Source organism: Pezoporus occidentalis, unplaced genomic scaffold (genome assembly GCF_034315485.1).
Source record: "Pezoporus occidentalis ecotype Australia unplaced genomic scaffold, CSIRO_AGI_Poc_V1 ctg2, whole genome shotgun sequence".
NCBI classification, from domain to species: domain Eukaryota; kingdom Metazoa; phylum Chordata; class Aves; order Psittaciformes; family Psittacidae; genus Pezoporus; species Pezoporus occidentalis.
Genome location: NW_026913855.1, coordinates 8,379,978 through 8,400,009, shown reverse-complemented (window position 1 = coordinate 8,400,009; position 20,032 = coordinate 8,379,978). Strand labels below are relative to the sequence as shown.

General features: G+C 39.9%; 1 protein-coding gene across 1 annotated transcript in view; it reads right to left on the bottom strand.

Annotated features, from left to right (window-relative positions):
- Nucleotides 1–20,032, bottom strand: part of PHLPP1 (PH domain and leucine rich repeat protein phosphatase 1) — a 140,152-nt gene that overhangs the window by 22,519 nt on the left and 97,601 nt on the right. Inside the window, exons 5-10 of the mRNA XM_062617741.1 lie at nucleotides 14,773–14,919; nucleotides 13,689–13,919; nucleotides 11,547–11,749; nucleotides 9,906–9,966; nucleotides 7,995–8,090; nucleotides 4,057–4,212 (exon numbers count right to left, since the gene is read on the bottom strand). Of these exons, the coding sequence (XP_062473725.1) occupies nucleotides 4,057–4,212; nucleotides 7,995–8,090; nucleotides 9,906–9,966; nucleotides 11,547–11,749; nucleotides 13,689–13,919; nucleotides 14,773–14,919 (894 nt within the window). The remainder of the gene's footprint in view (nucleotides 1–4,056; nucleotides 4,213–7,994; nucleotides 8,091–9,905; nucleotides 9,967–11,546; nucleotides 11,750–13,688; nucleotides 13,920–14,772; nucleotides 14,920–20,032) is intronic.

The window sequence follows — 20,032 nt, the reverse complement described above, 5'->3', positions numbered from 1 at the left end:
CCACTGCCACTGCTTTTCATCCATAGCTAGCTAAAGCTTTTGAATGCTTGCTCGTCTTATCCACAAAGCATTTGCACAATTTTCATGCCATTAAATGGCAGTTTGCTGCAAACTGGTCAAGGAAAGCAGTAAAAAAGCCTGTACAAGAATCGGACAAAGCAGGAAAGGCATCACAACAGATGAAGATGTGGACAGAAATGGAAGGCTGCAGGAATGCAGGTGCATGAAAAAGAGGTTCAGGACTCAGCCTGGGAGTTTTCTCCATAAGCCACAGCACTTGCATGAATTCTCTGTTTTTACAGCATCTGGTAATGAGAATTGAAGAGATTATCTGGCTGCCTCTGTGGCGCTCATCTTGCCAAGAAAATCCCCACCCTACAAGAGAAATCCTTGCTAACATGATCAAGATGTGCATACTTTCAGTGCAATAAACAGAACCAAGTTCTGTCTTGGTCAGAGAAACATTTCAGAGGGTGGTCCTCAAGCTCTCCTTAATTAACTCTTTAAAACAGAAAATTAATCTAAAATCAGACCAACAAAGTATCCCTAAATTATACTCTTCAGTAGAGAATCACACCTTTCCATTGCTTTTTGAAGGTTTAAGGCAGAAAAGCAATGTTTATTACTTCTACTATGAAAAGAAGTTTTTCAGTATTTTTCCTGGGGTGAAAGTGATGCACAGGTTTCCCTCCCTTCCTCAGATGTTCTAGATGTCAAAGCCCAACAGTGCTTGTGCTGAAGTTCACCCAATGCACAAAACACCCACTTTGTCAGATATTCAGAACTGAGAAGGAGAAAGTTTATAATTCACATGAGACTCCATATCCAGACAGATCTCTCATCTGTCAGTAGCACAGAAGACCTGAACATCTTTTAAAAACAAATATTTTTTTTCAAGGCTGCAGAAGGTAAATAATTTTATGGAGAGATAAAGGTTCTGTAAGGTGATTTGTCCAACATCACACACTGGGTAGAGACCATGGCAGACCACTCAGGAAACTGAGTTCTCTTGGCACGTCTGGCAGTACAGATTGTGCTTCCCAGGGAATGCTAGGAGATGAGAAGCATTTTACCTTTTTAAATCAAAACAAACCCTCTGAACACCTTTCCCTGGCCCAGACCCATTTCTGCTGACAGATGCAAACACTTGAAAACAAAACAAAACTAAAGACGTTTCCTGTAGGAAATTCCAAACTTAAAACTCTGACATTGTGCACTGATCTTGTTTTCCTTCCCAGTTACCCCTTTGGCCGCAGTCATAGAAGCACCAGCATGGACAAGCCATTTGCAAGCCAAGACAGTAAAGGGGTAGGAAACAAGGAGGAAAAGTCCACCTAAGCCAATTGCTTCTATTATCATCACAAGCGAGGGAGGCTGTAATGCTCCTAAGATGCCAGAATGGGTAATCTCTGCCCATCTCCTGTGACAGTACATGACACTGCTAGCATTCATAGAAGACTGAAAACATTTGCCCTGTACTGCTCAAAAGCTGCACAACATCAAAGCTGCAGAGGGGAAATAATTCCCCTAGCCTGAATCAGACATTTATACTGTTATTCAGTATATTTTTTTAAACTCCAGTTCTTAGCAGCACAGTTTTAGCAAACTTTTGGAAATCTACCCCCAGTCCTGGCTTTAGCCTGTTCCTGTTTTTGCATCACACAAAAAGAAAAGAAAGCTGTATACAGCTTTGTAGCTCAGTTTAAAAAGATGAATCAGATAATCAACTAGATTGGAAAACACCTTTAAGATCATAAAATCCAACCATTACACCAGGACTGCCAAGTCTACCACTACACCATGTCACTAAGGACTATATGGTTTTTAAGCATTTCCAAAGAAGGTGATTCCACGACTTCCCTGGGCAGCCTGTTCCAATGCCTGACCACCTTTTAGGTGAAAAAAAATTTCCAAATATCCAATCCAAACCTTCTCTGGTGCAGCTTAAGGCCATTACCTCACCTCATGTCCTATGGCTTGTAACTTGGGAAAAGAGACCAGACACCTCCTCACTGCATCCTCCTCTCAGGTAGTTGCAGAGTGATAAGGTCCCCCTGAGCCTTCTCTTCTCCAGACTAAACAACCCCAGTTCCCTCAGTCAAACCTCATCAGACTTGTGCTCTGGACCCTTCACCAGCTTCATTGCCCTTCTCTGGACCCACTCCAGCATCTCAGTATGTCTCATGTAATGAGTGGCCCAGAACTGAACACAGTATTCGAGGTGCAGCCTGACCAGTGCTGAGGTATAGGGGATTACTTCCCTGGTCCTGCTGGCCACAGTCATGCTGATACAGAAATGAGCTGCAGTGGAAAAAATTCAGGTTCTCTCTCATTGCCAAAATTGCACTAAACTACATCCTAGACCTACAATCTGATTTTTGTGGAATTTTTACAAAACTTACTTCTCTCTTTGCTTTCAAAGATGTCAGCAGCTTTCTGAAACTTACTTAAGGGCTTCTTTCCTTTCCAAGTACATAGATGGGAGTTTCAACCTGGGACCTGTAAATAGCATTTTTTTGGCCTGATTTTGCAACTTCCTATAAAAAAAGCTTTTTACAAGGTTTCACTTCTGAAGTTCATACAATCTTTAATGTACAATAGATTGAAAAGTCATCCACAAGACTATCAGAGCTGCTGCTGAGAAACATTCTTGCCACATGAACAGGCTATGAATTTCACCACTTAGAAATGTGCCAGATAATTGCAATTATTACAGTAGTAACTATGCTAAGTTTTAATGCTTTGACTGCACTTTAATGTAAAGTCTCAACTAAAACAGCAAGTTAACATCAGAATAACTCTGCTGATAATTAATTTAAAGTTGGTACTCTACGCAGACTTGAATGTGGACAGGCAATGCAATAGTGGGGTTAAAATAAAAAATAATCAAAGTACAAAAATATTCTAAAGGTTCTTTAAAGCAAATCAAGGCTGAAACATCGTATCGGTTTCCAGAACCCAAATCCTGTCTTAGTAACCCTAACCCTTTTGAAAGATATCTTTTAACCTAAATTACAAATTCCTCAGAACATTACTGCACAAGTCAAGTTAAGAGCTTATTTAGAAACCATCTCAACCACCAACCTAATTCTCCAACTCCCAACACTGTGCATCCCAGGAAATTTAACCAGAGGTTTATGACAGAATGAACAACAGTATAAAACTAGGGGTTTTGCAATACCCTTAACTGTGAGAGGAGCTGTGACAGTGAGATCACCACTACTTTTGCTTCTCCACTTCTCAAAAATTCAGGAACTATACATTCTTTTCGTCACAGTTAGGATCCAAAATAAAACCCCATAGTACTCGGTCTCACTGTCTGTTATGTATGGGTTGAGCACTCAGAAATCCCATGACTGTATGTGGAAGCACAGGGCTGCAAAGAACACTGACAAGCAGGGCAAGCCCATCCACCATCCCCAGACTATGCTACATCCCGTATTTCAATCACAGCCACTTTACAGGATACATTCACATCCAGGAAGAAGATTATGAAGACTCTAAAGAAACAGCAGCATAAAATAAGAATCCAGAAAGCAAATCAAGTGGTGACAGAAACTAAATTAGTGGCAAACATTTAAAAAGCAGAAATTCACAAAGCAAGGACAGGGGAATAACTAAGTTATTCTGACAGCCTTATGCACAGATTTTGTTTTGTTTGACAGGTATAAATAAGTTCTAGCCTCTGACTGAAAGGGGAAAAAAAGCTTTCACACTCCATCAAACAAGCCCAAGAAATATGTATTTAAAGAAACTGCCACTAAGCCATCTCAGTGTATGTAGTAGAAAATAGCATGTGCTTTACTTTACAGCTAGATTTCAAGAAGTAGGTGTTCAGCAGGAGCTTGGTGGGGAAAAAGAAGCAACCATATAAGGCAATAAAACCAGAATAAAAAGAATGCGTTTTGGTGAGTTGGGCCGACATCTGTTCTTACCACACAAGGCTTGGCAACTTTCAAATGAGGGAAACCTCAGATTACCCTTTCAGCCAGGAAGTAACACACAAAGCCAGACTCCTCACATGCAAGTGATGATCAAATTTCTTTATGTATTTACCTGTCTGCTTTCAAAAGCAGGTTAGAGGGCAGTTCAGGAAGCTGGTTGTGTTGCACGTCCAGGACCTCCACTTGCGTTCGCTCAAGCCGATCTGGTAGCCTTCCTAACATGTTATGTCCTGCCAGCAGCTTCCGCAAGCTACTATTGTAAAACAACCTGAGAGAAACAAGAAACACCAAAAAATGAGAAAAATCTAAAGCAGAGAGTTGCTTTGAGAATTTAAGTGCGATATCACAGTTGGCTACAAGAAAGTGATTCAGCCAACTGATTAGCAGACATGGTATTAATTACGCACAGATCCAAGAATATCTTCCCACTCTCCACCAACTTCTTGAAAAGGTTGTTCAGAAACAGGGAAAAGGATGATTCATGAGTGAAAGTAGTGAAAAAGGGTTATCTCATTGCACTGTATAAAACATGAATATAGCAACATGACAGCAAAGGACATAACTGCTAACAAAGGCTGCATAAAACTGCACATTTTGGGTGAGATTCCCCCTAGCTAATGGAAGAACTGAAGGAGTGTGGGTGAAATCACCAGTCACCCCACAAGCTCCATAGTGCTGTGCTCATCATGTGCTGACTCATAATCCAATGCAATTCCCCACCCCCAATTTTCCTTTTCTGTTAATACCAGACTAACATAAAGCCTCCTTTGCAGTTCTACAGCAAATGAAATTTATCTAATCGGCTTTACTTTCTTGAGCTTTTACAAGCGATGGATGACCTATAGCCCCATCCCCCTGCTCCATTTTTTTTTTTTGGGGTGGGGGATGGACACGACTGGGGGAGAAGAGGACAATGTAAAAAGACAAGAACAAACAGCTGTTTTGATCAAATACTAAAAATAAATTCGTACTATATGCAATGTCATATGGAGTGTAAAATTTGCACCTAAAGACCTCAAAGGCAGAGCAACTCTTAAATTTGAATGGGAACCACTTCCAGCAAATTAAGCCACCTGTCTTACATTGCCACTACTTTACTGTTTAATCTGGCAGCCTGTGCATCAGGCTGACTGGCTTCAAAGACTCTCAAATTACTCAGCGTTAAAGCAAAACCTTCCTCCCTGTTACAATGACCCAAATACACACGAAGAGCCTCCCTGACCCTTCCCTACAATACATCAGGTCATTGGATTATTGTGCCAAAATAATCAAGGAAGTATTTTCCCCTTGACAGATACAGTCATATCCCCATATCTGTGTGCCAGTGTTAACAGTTATCTCAGCTGGATCGTCTGCATTATGACCATGGACACAAGTCAACAGCCAGCTGTATCATTCCAGAGCTCAACAGAGGGTGAAAAGGCTTAACCATATCGTGATAAGTGTATCTATTACGTTTCATGGTTTCACCATTTTTGTTTCACTCCACTTTTACTTGTAAAAATCTCTTTCAGTTACAGATTTGCCTTTTTATTCTATTACTTTTCCTAACCAAGACTGGCCAGTATCATCAACACCAAGCATTATGCAAAAACCAGAATTGACTGACAATGTTGCCAAAAAAACACTACCTATTTGGAGTTTCTTTTGGGCAGGTGGGGGCAGTGCCATTTTAAAACAAGCAAAGTTCAAATCATGGCCAAAACCTTAACAATTAGCTTTTCCATGAAAAGTTATTTTATAAATAATACAGAAGAACCAAGTATGTCTTTAGGGATTTGTTTGTTTTCTGTTATTTTCCAAGTGACGCAAGCACCAAAGGAACTGGGCTGCCTGAAGAAACCGGAACCACACATTTAACTAAGCAAGCGCCTGATGAGACTGGGACACCTAGTTCTCAAGCTGGATGAGGAACCAGGATGCTGGGATTGCTCTTCCCTATGGGAAGCTTTCCCACTTGCCCAACTCCCACTGGAAGCTTTAGTGGGATTAAAAGTTCTGAGGGCAAGCACGTCACTCAGTATCAGCATCTTCTGAGAAAACATGGTTTGGTGAAAGCATTCAACCAATTCCTTTAGTAAGCAACTGTTCAAAGCAACAAAATGTTGAATACAAACAGATCTTAAAAAAAAACAAAAAACAAAACCCACACAAAAAGGAACAAAAATACATACAGACATCTGTTCATTGGCAGCAGAAAGGTCATTCTGTCAGCTCCTAACTGAAGCATTTCAGTTTTCTTTGGGGAATCCCTGACAAAATCAGTTTTATGACACTGAATTTCTCCTGCATAGCTGAAGTAGCCTTTTGTTATTTTTCAGTACTTTTAAAGCAGAAATGACTGCATTACAGACTGGTTTACGTTGTTCCCATTTCTTTAATTGGGATAAAGATTACTACGTGGTCCTCTATCTCAACTGCTTCAACTCTTTGTCTTCAAGGCTTGTTTTTCTGTTTCAAGAGGCAAATGCACAGAGCATCAACTGTAGTTTGTTTAGATTAGGTGCAACCTTCAGCCTTCGAGGAAACTGCTTGTTAGTCAAGGCTTGAACTTCTGGTTAGAGTTGCAGGCATCCTCCTAGGAGAGTCCTGCTCATTCAACTCCACAGGTTTTCAGAATGCTATTCTGTATGGAAGCAAAAGCACACGGCAGTGCACATAAACACACTTACTGGGCATTAGTATTTACCTGACACTCAACAGTAGGCCCATACACCTGAGACATTTGCATTTGAATCCTGACCCAAGTTCCCCTAAAGTTTTACAGACATTCAAAGACTATGTTTTGAACCAGGTCTTAAAATTGAGTTATTAGGAGCTAAGCTATCTAGACACATACTACAAAGAAGAACTTCCCAAGATAAGCAATTTCCTGAGGTTAATGATAAGATAGCAGGAGAGACCAGCAGGATGTTGACTGTACATCATTTCAGCTAATCATTCACCTCCCAAAGATATCCGGTGTGCCTTGACAGTCCTTGCTGTTATAAAGTGCAAATGAAAGGCAAATGAACTTTTGCCCCCCACCTTTCGAGCTTCACTTTGTGTGAAAAAAGAGGGATTAACAGTCTGCATGTTAGCATCCTCACATCCTTTTCTGCCCACATTTCTGAAATCTATTCTCTCCTCATTTCTGACACTAAAACTGCCGGTTTGCACCATGTGGCACATTCACCTGACCCAGACAAAACTACCTTTTTTGGTTTCTGATGCTCTTCTGTGCTGTACAGCTCTTTAAGGAAAATATGTAACAGCTTATCACATCCTAGTTGTCTACAGTCTTCAGTGGCTCTGCACATCTCCACATAATTTCTCCCTTTGTGCCTAGTATGTTCTCCTTTTGCAACATCTCTTTTGAAGCATACAGAGCAGCCAAGAATGACAGCTGACAGCTCTCTTCCAGTGAAACTGGAGACTTAAAAGTTCTCAATACCAGCACCTGACCAGTATGCTCCCTGGAACAGGTCTCTATAGAAAATAAAAAAGAAACTTAATAAAAGCCATTCATTATTTAAACTCGCTCTTTTCCTTCCTGTTCACTTGCTTTCCTAGTATATAGCAATTTTAAGTTCAGACTCCTGGAAAAGAGATCATCTTCGTAGTGAACATGACTGCTCTACTTGCAGGAGTTTGCTTGCTTGATGAGGCTTTATCCTCTCAACCCTTTATCCCTCAAACAGCACTGTGAACTGGAGTCTCTAGGCTCCAGTTAAACTGAATTACAAGTTCTGGATCTCTGTCATGCAAAGATACGGCTGTAAATATTTAATATTCAGTATTAAAAATGAAGGGTTTCCTGCCTGAACAGCCACATGAACAGCTTCTAAACTTCCACATGGAGTTCAAAGGCACTCCCTTCTTTGTATGAAAGTAAAAGAAGAAAGGCTGGGTGGAAGCTTGAGGCATGATGACACCTCACAAGGTAAAAATGAAATCAAACAAAAGATAAAACAGCCTGACAGTCACTGGAACAAGCTAAACACTGAATCAGCAATTATTTCTGAATTGTTTATCCTGCTCCACATTGTGCAACTGGTCTGCAAGACTCACCGGGCAGGCAGCTCACGTATCTGATTATGGCCAACATCCAACACTTCCAGTTTCCTGCTGTCACACACCCACTCAGGCAGGTTTTCCAGGTGATTCCTATGAATAAAGAACAAAGAGGTGTAACTAAACGATAATCAAGATGTAAAGGCTATTAATAATCCAGCCTCAAGAGAGACTCAGATACCTGTAGGAAATAAATCTGCTACATAGTATGTTTCCTATGAGACTATTATTACCCCTCTTTCTCTGAGGGTGCTACCAGTGCAGCGAGGTCGAGTGAGGAGGCAATAAAGCTAACAGCATTATTATCTCCCTAGATGTGCAGCCACAAAGAAAATGGAAAAAGCTGCTTCCAAATTACTGGGGAAGAAGTATTCAGAATATCAAGAGTACTGAGGCTGAAGAAGTCTCTCCATGGAGATACTCCTCAGAAGATATTAATAGTCATGCCCTACACAAACACACCTCTTCAATCCCCCATAAATTCAACCCTGAAACCCCTCTACCACTCTTCAGCCGCCTCACTGAATAGAGCAAAACCTTTTGTGTGTGTATCTTTGAAGTTGTTTTCCTTTTCTCGCATTTGTCTTCACAAAACTAACCCTTCTGAAAATTAAGTTCTTAAAGGCAAGTTTTTCCAAATATTGCACAGAAAACACACAGCTAGGGACAGTGGGGCACTCATGTATCCTGCCATAAAGACAAAAACTAGCAGCGCAAAATCCATGGAAGAGATTATGTGCATGTGTATTCATGTAATCGCTACTTGAGGTACCATACACAGATGAAAAACTGGGCATCCAATAATATCCAGGCACTCACAGACTTAAAAGTTTGGAAAGAGGACTGTTAACACAGCATGAAAATAAATCAATGTTCATGATCATTCATGTACTTTCATCCTATAGTTTATTCATGGAATAGCCTTTAACCAAAATATGTGATAGCAACCCAACCCCTCTTATCCTTGGATAACTTCCTTTTTGATCTCAGATTTCCCTAATTTCAAGTAAGCCAAGAAGCTGAAGACACTCTGCCCATTTAGTTAGCATGCCATCACTGAACGGAGGCACAAAAAGGGGTTTGTGATCAAAATCATGCATTCTGCACCTATGTCATTTTCAGCTAAATGGAGACCATAGCTTTACAAAGAATGCTTTTCAATAAACCACACTTAGTCACACCTGTATGTTACATTGAGGTGCACAATGCAAATAACTAACTCATGGTTGATGAAACTTAGAAGTTGATGGCCACTTGCCCAGGTTAACTCACTAATTGTTACAATCACTCTCAACAGCTTAAGAGTGCGTTAAGCATACTTTTTAATTAATGAGATTATCCCTTCAATGTGCAGATGAGTAATTCCTTAAATATGACAGACATTAAGCACATGTATAAAGTATTTTACTGATTTGTAAAAGAAACTAGAACACCCCTTTTACCATTTCTTTCCTTATCCTATCTCCCTTATTATGGTGAGATTTATAGATGCATTCAAATGGCAACTGCAGACATTCCTACAGCAGCCACAGTGCAAAGAACAACCATGAGCTGCAGGAGCTGCTGAACTGAGAAATAAACTATCACACCATCACCTCTGCTGGGCTTATGACATGTCACATATATCCAGAAAGGAACTTCTGCACGTCTCTCATGGGTGCACATTTGAATCATTATGTTATATCTCTACAAGATAAGAAATCATTAAATTAGGGAAACTTTAACTATAAATCCATGTTTTAGTGCCAAAAAAAGAGAACTCTATAAAAAGGAAAGAGGCAAGAACTGCCCAGCAGAAAAAAGCCCATCCTAACTCCGAAAATCATTCTTATATCTCAAGGCCTGTCATTTTTCCGTGAGCCTAATTTGGTGTATATTTAACAGGTCCAAGAAAAAGCACAGTCTTACCTAGAAATATCCATATAAGCCAGGCAATTAGGAACTGGATACACATCAAGGTGAGCAAGTTCTAGGAGAAAAAAATATATTAAAGTTCCTTTAAGCAGCTAACACCCAGAGATTTCAGAATAAGTCAGTAACCTAAAAAAACTTCTGAGGATTTGGACCTTTGTGAACTGAATTTTTGTTCTTTATTATGTCTGATCACGTCTGCTATATTATGCTGTACTTGCTAGGACACACTGCATAACTGATCAGTGAGGAGAAACCAGAGGATTTTAATAGCTGTGTGGCAAATTCTCATTTTTCTTTTTTTTGTCCTAGAGCTGTAACTTCATCTCTGCCACCCTCTGCCCAGAACAGTCAGTCACAAACCTGCTCCACTTTTTTTCACTGGTCAGTGAAAATGGCACAGGCATAGGAAGGGAGACTTCCCACTCTGGAACAGCAAGCTACAGAATACAGCAGGGTCCTCCAGGTCATGGCAAGATTCAGAGTATTTTTCAACAGATTACATAGGCCTTGGCATGCCTGTGGATTTCCTGGTTTCAGGCAGCTGTATAGTCCTTTCGTGTCACCTCAACTAGTCCTAGTAATGTTATAATTTGGTTGCTTTAGGAGTACTTCATATCCTAAGGTTTTTAGGTAGCCAGGGCTTAGCATTAAGGTTGAAACAAAACCAGCCTACAGGAAATCCACTGATGTGAAAGTGTAAGAAGCATATCCATTCCTTTGGAATATGAGACTAAAACAAGGTGGCTGAGGATGACAAGAGAGGACAGCCAGGAGGAATAGCAAGACCAAATAGGCAGCTGATTGCAAGATACGAGTTGACTTGGGTTCTCAGCCCTAACTGCACAGCACATGCCCAGATTATATTAACTTCTCTCAGCTACAAAGATCCTGGCATAAATACTTAATGAAGGCATGGGATTGAATAGCATTAAGACAACAGCCTTTTAAACGCAGTTCAGAGTGTTCATCAAATTCACAGCTCTCTGAGCCTGCATTTTGTTTATTTCATACCAAACTAGTCCAAAAAATAATAATGGTAGTGAAAAACTGAGGTTTTTAAGTAATAGCAGCTTAGTAGTAGCAGCTTCCAGAGACAGATCAAACAAATCCCATTCATCGAACACAAGTTATTCAACTGGAAAAGCCTGCATTACTTTTATTATAAAATACAAATGAAGTTACTCAGCTTTTGTAGCTGTCTGGCCAGAATAAGAATCTAGAGGCAATAGCAAAAATATAAATTGTTTTAGCTTGTCTCACAAATGGCTACTTCTTCAAAAATTCTCAACTCCAGGGAGAAGCAATAAATTCTTTATTTACCTTAGTAAAGCAACATATTAATAAAACACAAAGATTGACAACTTCAAGACCCCTCCTGGCTGATACAGACAGGAATTTCAGCCCAAATGCTAAGTTTTTCACAGTTTTCAGACCTCCAAATCAGTAGCTCAGTGTTATCTGAAAGTCATTTCTGAAAGTCAGAAATGACACAGCACACGTGAAACCCTTTTATCCAAGTGTCATGTTCAGAGCCTCCCAATTCCTCCTGATTACATCGGGAGCATCCTACAGAGAACCAGATACAAATCCAGAAGTCAGGTAATAACACCAGAGCTGCCCTGAAAATGCACTTACCATTTGAGGAAGCGTACAGCGCTTTGAGAAAATATCCACTGATTTTGAGGGTTACCAGTTGATTTCGTTCACAGTGTAACACTTCGACGTTGTTAAAAACTGTTGCATCCAGCTCCCCAAGTTTGTTGTCTCTGAGATCCAGCTGGGTCACATGATGCAGAAAATCAACTTCACCAGCCTCCAATCTCCTAATTGAATTCAATCTTGCAGACAAAAAAAAAAGGAGATGAAGTTAGTTGCATGGCAGGCTCCTGCTGACAAACCAATGCTCACTTTACATGGAGCTGCATGGGATTAAACTAGCATGCTTCCAGGTTCATCATCAAGGTTGATTTAAATATTTTCCCCTTTGTTATGGTACTTTAAAAGCAGGATGGATCCACTCATTTTACCCATCATGACAAAGGAATGATGACACCAAGTTCCTTTCTAAACTACTTTGAAAACTACTGATAAAAAGCTCTGCAAGGTGGTGTATTACTATTATTGTGTCTATAAAAATAAAAGACAAACTGGCTGTTATTTGTGCCCAATAGTTTGGAAAATAACAAAATCTCTACAGTTCCTGCTGGACTATCTGCTAGAACAGCCTGGCAGATACGAGTAACCTACAGATATCGCAGTCTCTAGCCTTACTGAAAGGCCAAATCGAGATTTATGAATTCCCATATATTTGCCTCCTGCATCACCATGTTCCGCAGCAAGCAAATTCAGAGACCTGAAAATGGGCGCAGAAAGAAAACAAAGCAAAAACCCAAGACAAGTGGGTCTGTCAAATAAAGAGAACAGGTTTTATCACATCTTCACTGCAGTGTACTGACATTGCCAATACTCAGCAACTTCTGCAGAAGTTTCAACTGAATGATATTATCTATAACCCTGCAATGTTGGAGACTGCAGAGCACTCCAAAGTGTCCAGTTTCAAATTCCCAGCTCTGACTAAAATCAGTATAGTAACTTCTCCTGGCCCGTTAAGCCTCCCTAGTGAGGAGAAGGGTAAATATCAACAGTTCTACTGTTGCTCTTGCTTTCAAAGAGTTTCCCTTTGTGTAACATTTTCCAGGTAAAAGAAAATGGGTACTATTTCCCCTGTAGTGCCACAGCCTACTTTTTCCATTTTCAATTTACAAACACTGCTTCCTTCCTTAAGCAAAGCCCTTCACTGTGCAGCAAGTAGAGTTTATGAACACCGCTGATGTTTACTATTCCAGGCAGTGTTACCAAGAACCACTCTCCACTGCTCAGCAGACAATGAGAGGGCTGAAACTGCACAGCTGTAACTCAAGGCCACACTGCTGGAGCTCAGCCACAGCATCCCTACTCTGAATCCACTTTATTTGCCTTTAGCATTTATAAACACACAGGCATATTTTAACCCACCATAAACGTTTCAGAATTCATCCATTTTAGCAGTTTTCTTAACTTACACTGCCCCTTCCTTGATGACCAAGTCTGACAGCTACATAGCAGTACAATACATTAAATATTTGCCTGAACAGCTTAAATAGTTCCAAAATTCATAACTATTTCGACCTCATGGACCAGGCTCTGAACTGTGCCTTGCTCAGCTGATTGCAGAAGACCGTAAGAATAAAGAACCACCTCATATCAGAGCCGTCTGTAGTAAAGATCTGTTTAGGCTCTGTGAGGGAGTCAATAAAATAACATTACCCATGGTGGACTAGGCTTCTTAGCATACCAAGAAATATTAAAGTATCTATATTTTTTTTCCTTCAACCTTCACTGTCCTTTCCTTCATCTCATGCATCTGTAACATTTCAGACAAAGGCTATTTTTAGGTCAGGGATTATCATTTACATTATATTAACACTGCAGCAACAATAACTGCAGGAATCACCAGTGTCTTATGCGGTCTTGATCTTTCAGTATAAATATTAATTTAATATTAATTAATATTAAATATTAATTTTATTTTCCTGTCTATTGATCCCCCTAAATATTACCTTATCATTAAAGAAGAGTGCTGATAGCAAGTGCTGTCAGTTACATAGTATCACCAGAAACACAGTCCCATGGACTAACACAAGAGATCCACACCCAGGGGCTATTCTGCCAGCCAAGGAGACAATGTTTCAACACCGACTGACATCCACTTATTCTTCCCCTTTTCCAAATACCTACCTTAGATCCACATGTTTAATATGAGGCATCCTTTTTAACACCTGTAGGTTCAGGGTATCCATGCAGTTTCCTGACATACAGAGCTTATCCATGGCAGTCAGCTTCTCCAGCACCCCTGGAATGTCGGTGAACTCATTGAAGGACAGACTCACATAGCTGAGCTGACGCATATGCTCCAGCTCATCAGGAAGGGACTGGAGAAAGTTGCCATCTAGCAAAAATGTCTGCAAGCTATCAAAAACAGGGGAGAAGAAGGGAGAGTGAAGAAAGTGAGTGACCTCATAAATCACATTTCCTTCCTATGAATACACAAATCTGCTGAAGTTAGTGTGACAAAAATATACAAAAGGGCAGAAGAAAGAAAATTTTTAACATCTGCTACAGAAGATACAGACCAAATAATTAAAAAGCCTTGGCAACTATTACATGGGCTGCATTAAGACACTTTTATCTTCAAACACAGGATCATAGAATGGTTTGGGTTGGAAGGAACTTTAAAGATCACCTAGTTACAACCCCCTGCCATGGGCAGGGACACCTTCCACTGGACCACGTTGCTCCAAGCCCAGTCCAACCCGGCCTTGAACACTGCCAGGGATGGGGCAGCCACAGCTTTTGGGGGGAATCTGCACCAGTGCCTCACCATCTTCATAAATCCTTTTATCTAATCTAAATCTATCCTCTTTCAGTTTAAAATGAAAATTGGCCTACCATTACTTACTCTTATAAAAAGTCCCTCTCCAGCTTTCTTCTAGGCCCCCTTTAGGTACTAGAAGGAACTCCAGAACCGCAACTTGTGTGGCCACTGAAGCAGATAAGCAAGGAGTTTTAAGGATTTTCTTCATCAAGTAGGTGACCCTTGTGCCAAATGCTGGGGAGTGGAAGAGCTTTGACACACAAAGTGTGCTTCCCATCCATCCACAGCTCACAACTGCTTCCATACAGATCTACAAGCCAATCTGCTCTAACAAAACCCAGTAAGTTCAAACTGTTTCTCATAGAAAGATTATGTACAGAGTATCATGAAACTGCTTGTTGCCTTTATTATCAGGCTGTCTACATTAAGTTTTAATAAAGTACTTGCTTGTGCATCTCGCCTACAACTGCTGGAACACTTCTGAGGGCATTGCAGGACACATTGAGCTCAGTCAGGGTTGGGATGCTGCAGACTGCCAGTGGGAAGTCTCCTAAATTATTATTGGAAAGGTTAAGGCTCTTCAACTTGGTGAATCTACAGTGAGATAAGAAAAAATAAAAAAAAAAGAAGACAAATAAGTGGAGCATAAACCACCCCAAGTTACCTTGCAATAATTAATACAGGTAAGATTCGTTATGTAAATGCAAGTCCCATGCATTTTTAGTTTATGTACTCAGAACAATCAAGGAAACTATTAGACACTCAAGTTCAACACCAGTAGCAAGAGCTCACCCACATCAGGCTGGCATAGAGAAACAGGCCGCCCTGAACAACACATTAAATGCATTTCCTGTGAGTGTAACCAAGAACCAAACCCTTGCCATCCTTATTGATATATAGTTTCTTTTGCAGCATCTCATCCCGTAATAAAGCATTATTAATTTTCTGAACACATTTCTTGCTAGTAAGACTACCCTACTGACCCTGCTTACAAGGTGCAGGAAATTCTGAACAACAAATTTTGTGGTGCAGCTCAGCTACATTTATGTGAGTAGATACTGCCTTTCAACCAGAAATTCTTCTTAGAACAGCCTGGTTTGAATACAGCCAGGAAATGTGATGAACTAAAGCAGAATTTAGCAAAACTTTTGTACTGACAGAGGCAAATTCTTCAGCTCTTGATTAAGCACAATGTTACAGCTCACACAGATTTCATAATTCTGTCCTTGACATGTCATGGTGCTCTTAAAAGCCCCTTGGTTTATCACACCAGCAAATGAAGCAACTTGCACGTGCGTGCCTCAGTAAAGATGACCAAGACCATTTGAACAAAAAAACCTAAGAAGGGGACAATCCAATTAGTCAGCCTGCATATTCAGCAACATTATTATCGTTGCCTAACAACCACTGGGAGGTATGCCTAAAGGCAAGTAAAAGGATGAATGAAAAGATCTCCATCAGATTCCGATAGATGGGAGGAAGTTTCTTTTCTGGCTTTTTATTTAGACTTCATTTTCCCTTTGTTAATGCTCAAGTCCTTTATTTGTGAGAGCAGGTTTTTATATAACAAGGTGATGGAAGCAAAACTGCACCTATGAACGCTGCTGTTTCACGTGAAAGTAATATGTGGCAGCATGTCCCAGTGCATCCATACATAGCCTTTGCACTAGCCCGGCACATTCTTACCTCAAAACAATTTGCCCTCCCCTGACCATAAAACATGGACAGAAAATGCAACAACCATTAAAAGGTTAAAGAGTTTTAACACTGAAAAGCTCTTAAAAGTCCTTACCAGGTACTGCAATCAACAGGCACGCACCTTTATTATTGCCTAAATCTAACTCATGTCACTCACTCAACATGAAAATATAAGTAGCACCTTTGTGCCATATTTCAATGGGGGTTGTAAGTAAAGTATGGATTTTGCCACAGAAGACAGACTGTGAGCACACTTTATGTATACAGAGGCTTGCAGCAAGCAAGGCAATACTGTGCTCTCTTATTGGTATTTTGGTGCAAAGGTGGCAGAAAAAAAAAACAAAAAAAAGGCAAAATCATGCCAAAGTTATGAACAAAGATTTTGAACACACTGTGCCATGCTTGAGGCAGAAGAAGTCTGGAACAGAGTTAGATGGAGACTAAATGAAATCTTGCAATCAAATTACTGCTGCAGGGAAAAAACACTACTATGCAGAAACAACGACTAATGCATCTCTAGAGGGAGAATCGTGAAATAAAAAGGAGCTAGGGTAAGCTAGCTGATGTTAACGAGGGCTGCTAGCCAGAAAAAAAAAGAGACAAATGACTTAAAAATCTTGAACCTAGAACTCAAATGCACAATCCTGCATTTATCCTGAAGATAATTGTAGATTTATACCGTAGATATAATGCTCTGAAATGCAGGGTGATTCTGTGGTGGAACAGCTGTCCCTCAAAATCAACTGTCCAAAGTCAACTTTGAGCAGTCAACTGCTCAACAAATCTTCCTCAAAGTCAACTGCTAGTACAAACAAGAGTGCTCTCAGGACCAGACTTCCAGGGCCTTTAGACGTTACTTCTCCCCCCCCAGTATTTAGGTAGAGTGCAAAAACAGTGGTGAAGATAGAAAGATTAAATCAAATAACTAAACTGCTGGAGAAACATCAATATGCAACCATTCCAATGTTCACATAAAAAAAAAAAATTAAGAAGTGAAAATTACAATCTACTAGAAGACTGCAAATACAACCTTGAGATAAAATGACAGCAGATCAAGCTAATACACAGAGGAAAGAGGACTGAAACATGGGGTCTATAACTGTCCTAGGTCAAAACCAAGGGAGGGGGGAGAATCACCACACCACCCCCCCAAATTATCTGGATCACATTTCTACCACCCTAACATATGTTTTAATGAGTGCATATTAAGGATCTTCTGTGAGTACATCTAATTACTAAAGACAGAAACTGGTTAACAGGGGTACATAGCATGTAATGGAGGATGCGTAATAGTACATCCAGTGGATATACTCATACAGAAGCTGAAAATGCACACATAAATCTATGTCAAATAATCCAGAAAGGAGCGTTTGTTATTTAATTGCATTTAAAGACAAGCTGAAAGATAGATACCGTTAAGGGATTCAAGTTAATTCAAGTTAAGAGATTAATTTAAGTCAACTGCCAGGAAACATGTATTTTCTTCCTCCTTTGCAAACGTGCTCATTTACAAAATGCTAGTAGAGAACATTACTAAGCCAAACAAGCAGGCATTTGCTTAAAGTCTAAGTCTACCTCTCATCTTTGCCCACTCCCCACTATCCACATCACAAATGGGTCGGTGAACTTCCTTTACTGAGCACTGCCATGCTGCATATTTAAAATGCTGAATTGTTTATATTGCTTCTTATATCTAGATAGATTTACAGTCAGTACCACTTGTAACATCAACATAAATAAGGCAGAAGTATTTTACAGACTCAAGTTTTTTGTTGCTGCTCAGTTTGCAGTGTTGGGCTTACAACCGATTTTACCGAGCAACATCGTTGCTGTTTTCTCCCACCCAGTTCTTTACTTCTACCAAAAGCATGGTCACATACTGATGCTGTCCCCATGGCATTGCTAGAAAGAAAAGGCACAACATTGCTTGTTTGAGGCATGACAGTGTAATAACCTCATACTGAATCTGTACATATGCTTTCCTTCCTCTTCTCCCTCCTTCTCTGGGGTTCTAGACTTTGTTAAAAAAGTCAACCTGAAGAACAGTATCTCTCAACACACTACATTCAGTTAGCTTACTAAGCTTTCTATTGTAATGACCAATATATGAACACTCACTTCTCTGGCTAAAAATAGTCCTACTTTAATCTAGAGAAAATGTTGCCACGTCAACCCTTGGGTTTCAACACGCAATATGACTGAACACTAATTGCCATTAACTGAGCCAAAAATGCTCAATTAATCCTGAAGCTGCCATATCAAGAGTGGCTTTCGTCTGACATACACAAAATGACGAGAGGGACTAACGAGAAGTCTGCATCACAGCAAAGCAATGATCTGACATGCTAATTTCAAATTCAGATCTGCCTGATGTGCACAGCACAGGAATTTCCATTACACAGGACAGCATTTGCGTTCCACTACGGCTGGAGTGGGGGGAACAGGATATTCGAATTGGCCATACACCATCATTGAAATGCAGCTACAGACATGCCTGATAAAGCCACTCATGCCCTACTCTTACCAAAAGCAATTAAAAAGCAGTATTTTACTACACCCAAAACAGATGACATGGCTTAATAAAGGACTCAGTTTAAAGAAAACAATCACTTGCCCAATACTCTCGCCACTATTTGGGCTTCCTCATGACTCTGCTATGGTTGCAGTTGAACACCATTTCAAGCAGCAGCACAACTGCCCCTCAGCTTCAGTACCATTTCTGAGCAGATCACTTGCCTAGCAGCATTGTGATGAGCTCCAGAACTCAACTACAACTTGCCATCTTCATGAAAGCCTGCTACTTTGGCCAACAACTTAATCATGAAGAGAATTTCCATGTAAACCCATTAATTATCAATTTCTCCATTACATGAACGAATAAATGAGAACATAATTTTGTTCCTTTCTTTTTTAAACCTCAAGGGGAGGAGGAGAGAAAGGAAAAAGCAGACTGATAGATGCAGTTTTGTTATCTTTGCTACCCTTAACGCCAACACACCAGGAACAGTCATCCTGGTATTTCTTCCCTCTACGTGCATTTAAAACTATAAAAGGCAAAACAATTCTGGCATACAGACTTGAGTCTATATGCCAAAATTAATTGCTAGATTATACTGAAGACTGGAAAATAAAAAAAGAAAGAAGAAAACAGACTGCACTGCACAAAAAGGAATAACCTTAAACCGAGACAGTTATTTTTCAAAATACACAAATAATCAAAGATGTTAAGTCAAATTCTTCACACTACCTCCAAACTTAAGACATCAATAAAGCTTTTATCCTATTACATAGTTGGTAAGAAGACCATAAAGACAAGAAGAAATAAAATGTATGTTCTGTAAGTGGAAATTAACTGAACCCACATTACTGTACTTTGCAGTTCTCCATTTCTGCACGTACCTAGAACACACTGGTTCACTAGGGGGGAAAGACTATTCTCTGAGGAAGAACAAAATTCCTAGAAAAAAGTGAAAAAATATTCTCCTCTATATTGGAAGTTTATGGTTTTAATACAAAATTAGATAGGGGTGAGCTTCCAAACTAAAGCCCATTTTTAAATACATAAAAATAAAACCCTTGCTTTGGAAGCTATCTCAGAAAGCAGTAGACAAGTAAATCAGAGTAGGCTGATAATAACAAAATTCCATAAATATGCTCACTACTTCTGAAGCATTATTTGGAAGAGATACTGCTGTACTTAGCCTAATAGTTCCAATAAACTGAATCTGATTAATAACTGCATTTTCTACTTTTAGACTACCCTATTTTTAAAAATGTTATTTTATAGCATATTTCTCCGTGCCATCTATTTTTCTCCTAGCACTATTAAGGCGTGCACTGCTCCAATTTAAACAATCAAAAAAATCCATTGTGTTTTAGGCATTAAACCGGTTTTGCTGCCTTCCCCACTCAGTCACTTGTAGTGACATGATTTTGCAATTTACTTTTCTGTAATCAAATGTCACTGATTTTTGCTGAGTGTTCATATGAGGGTACTTGCGCGAGTTCA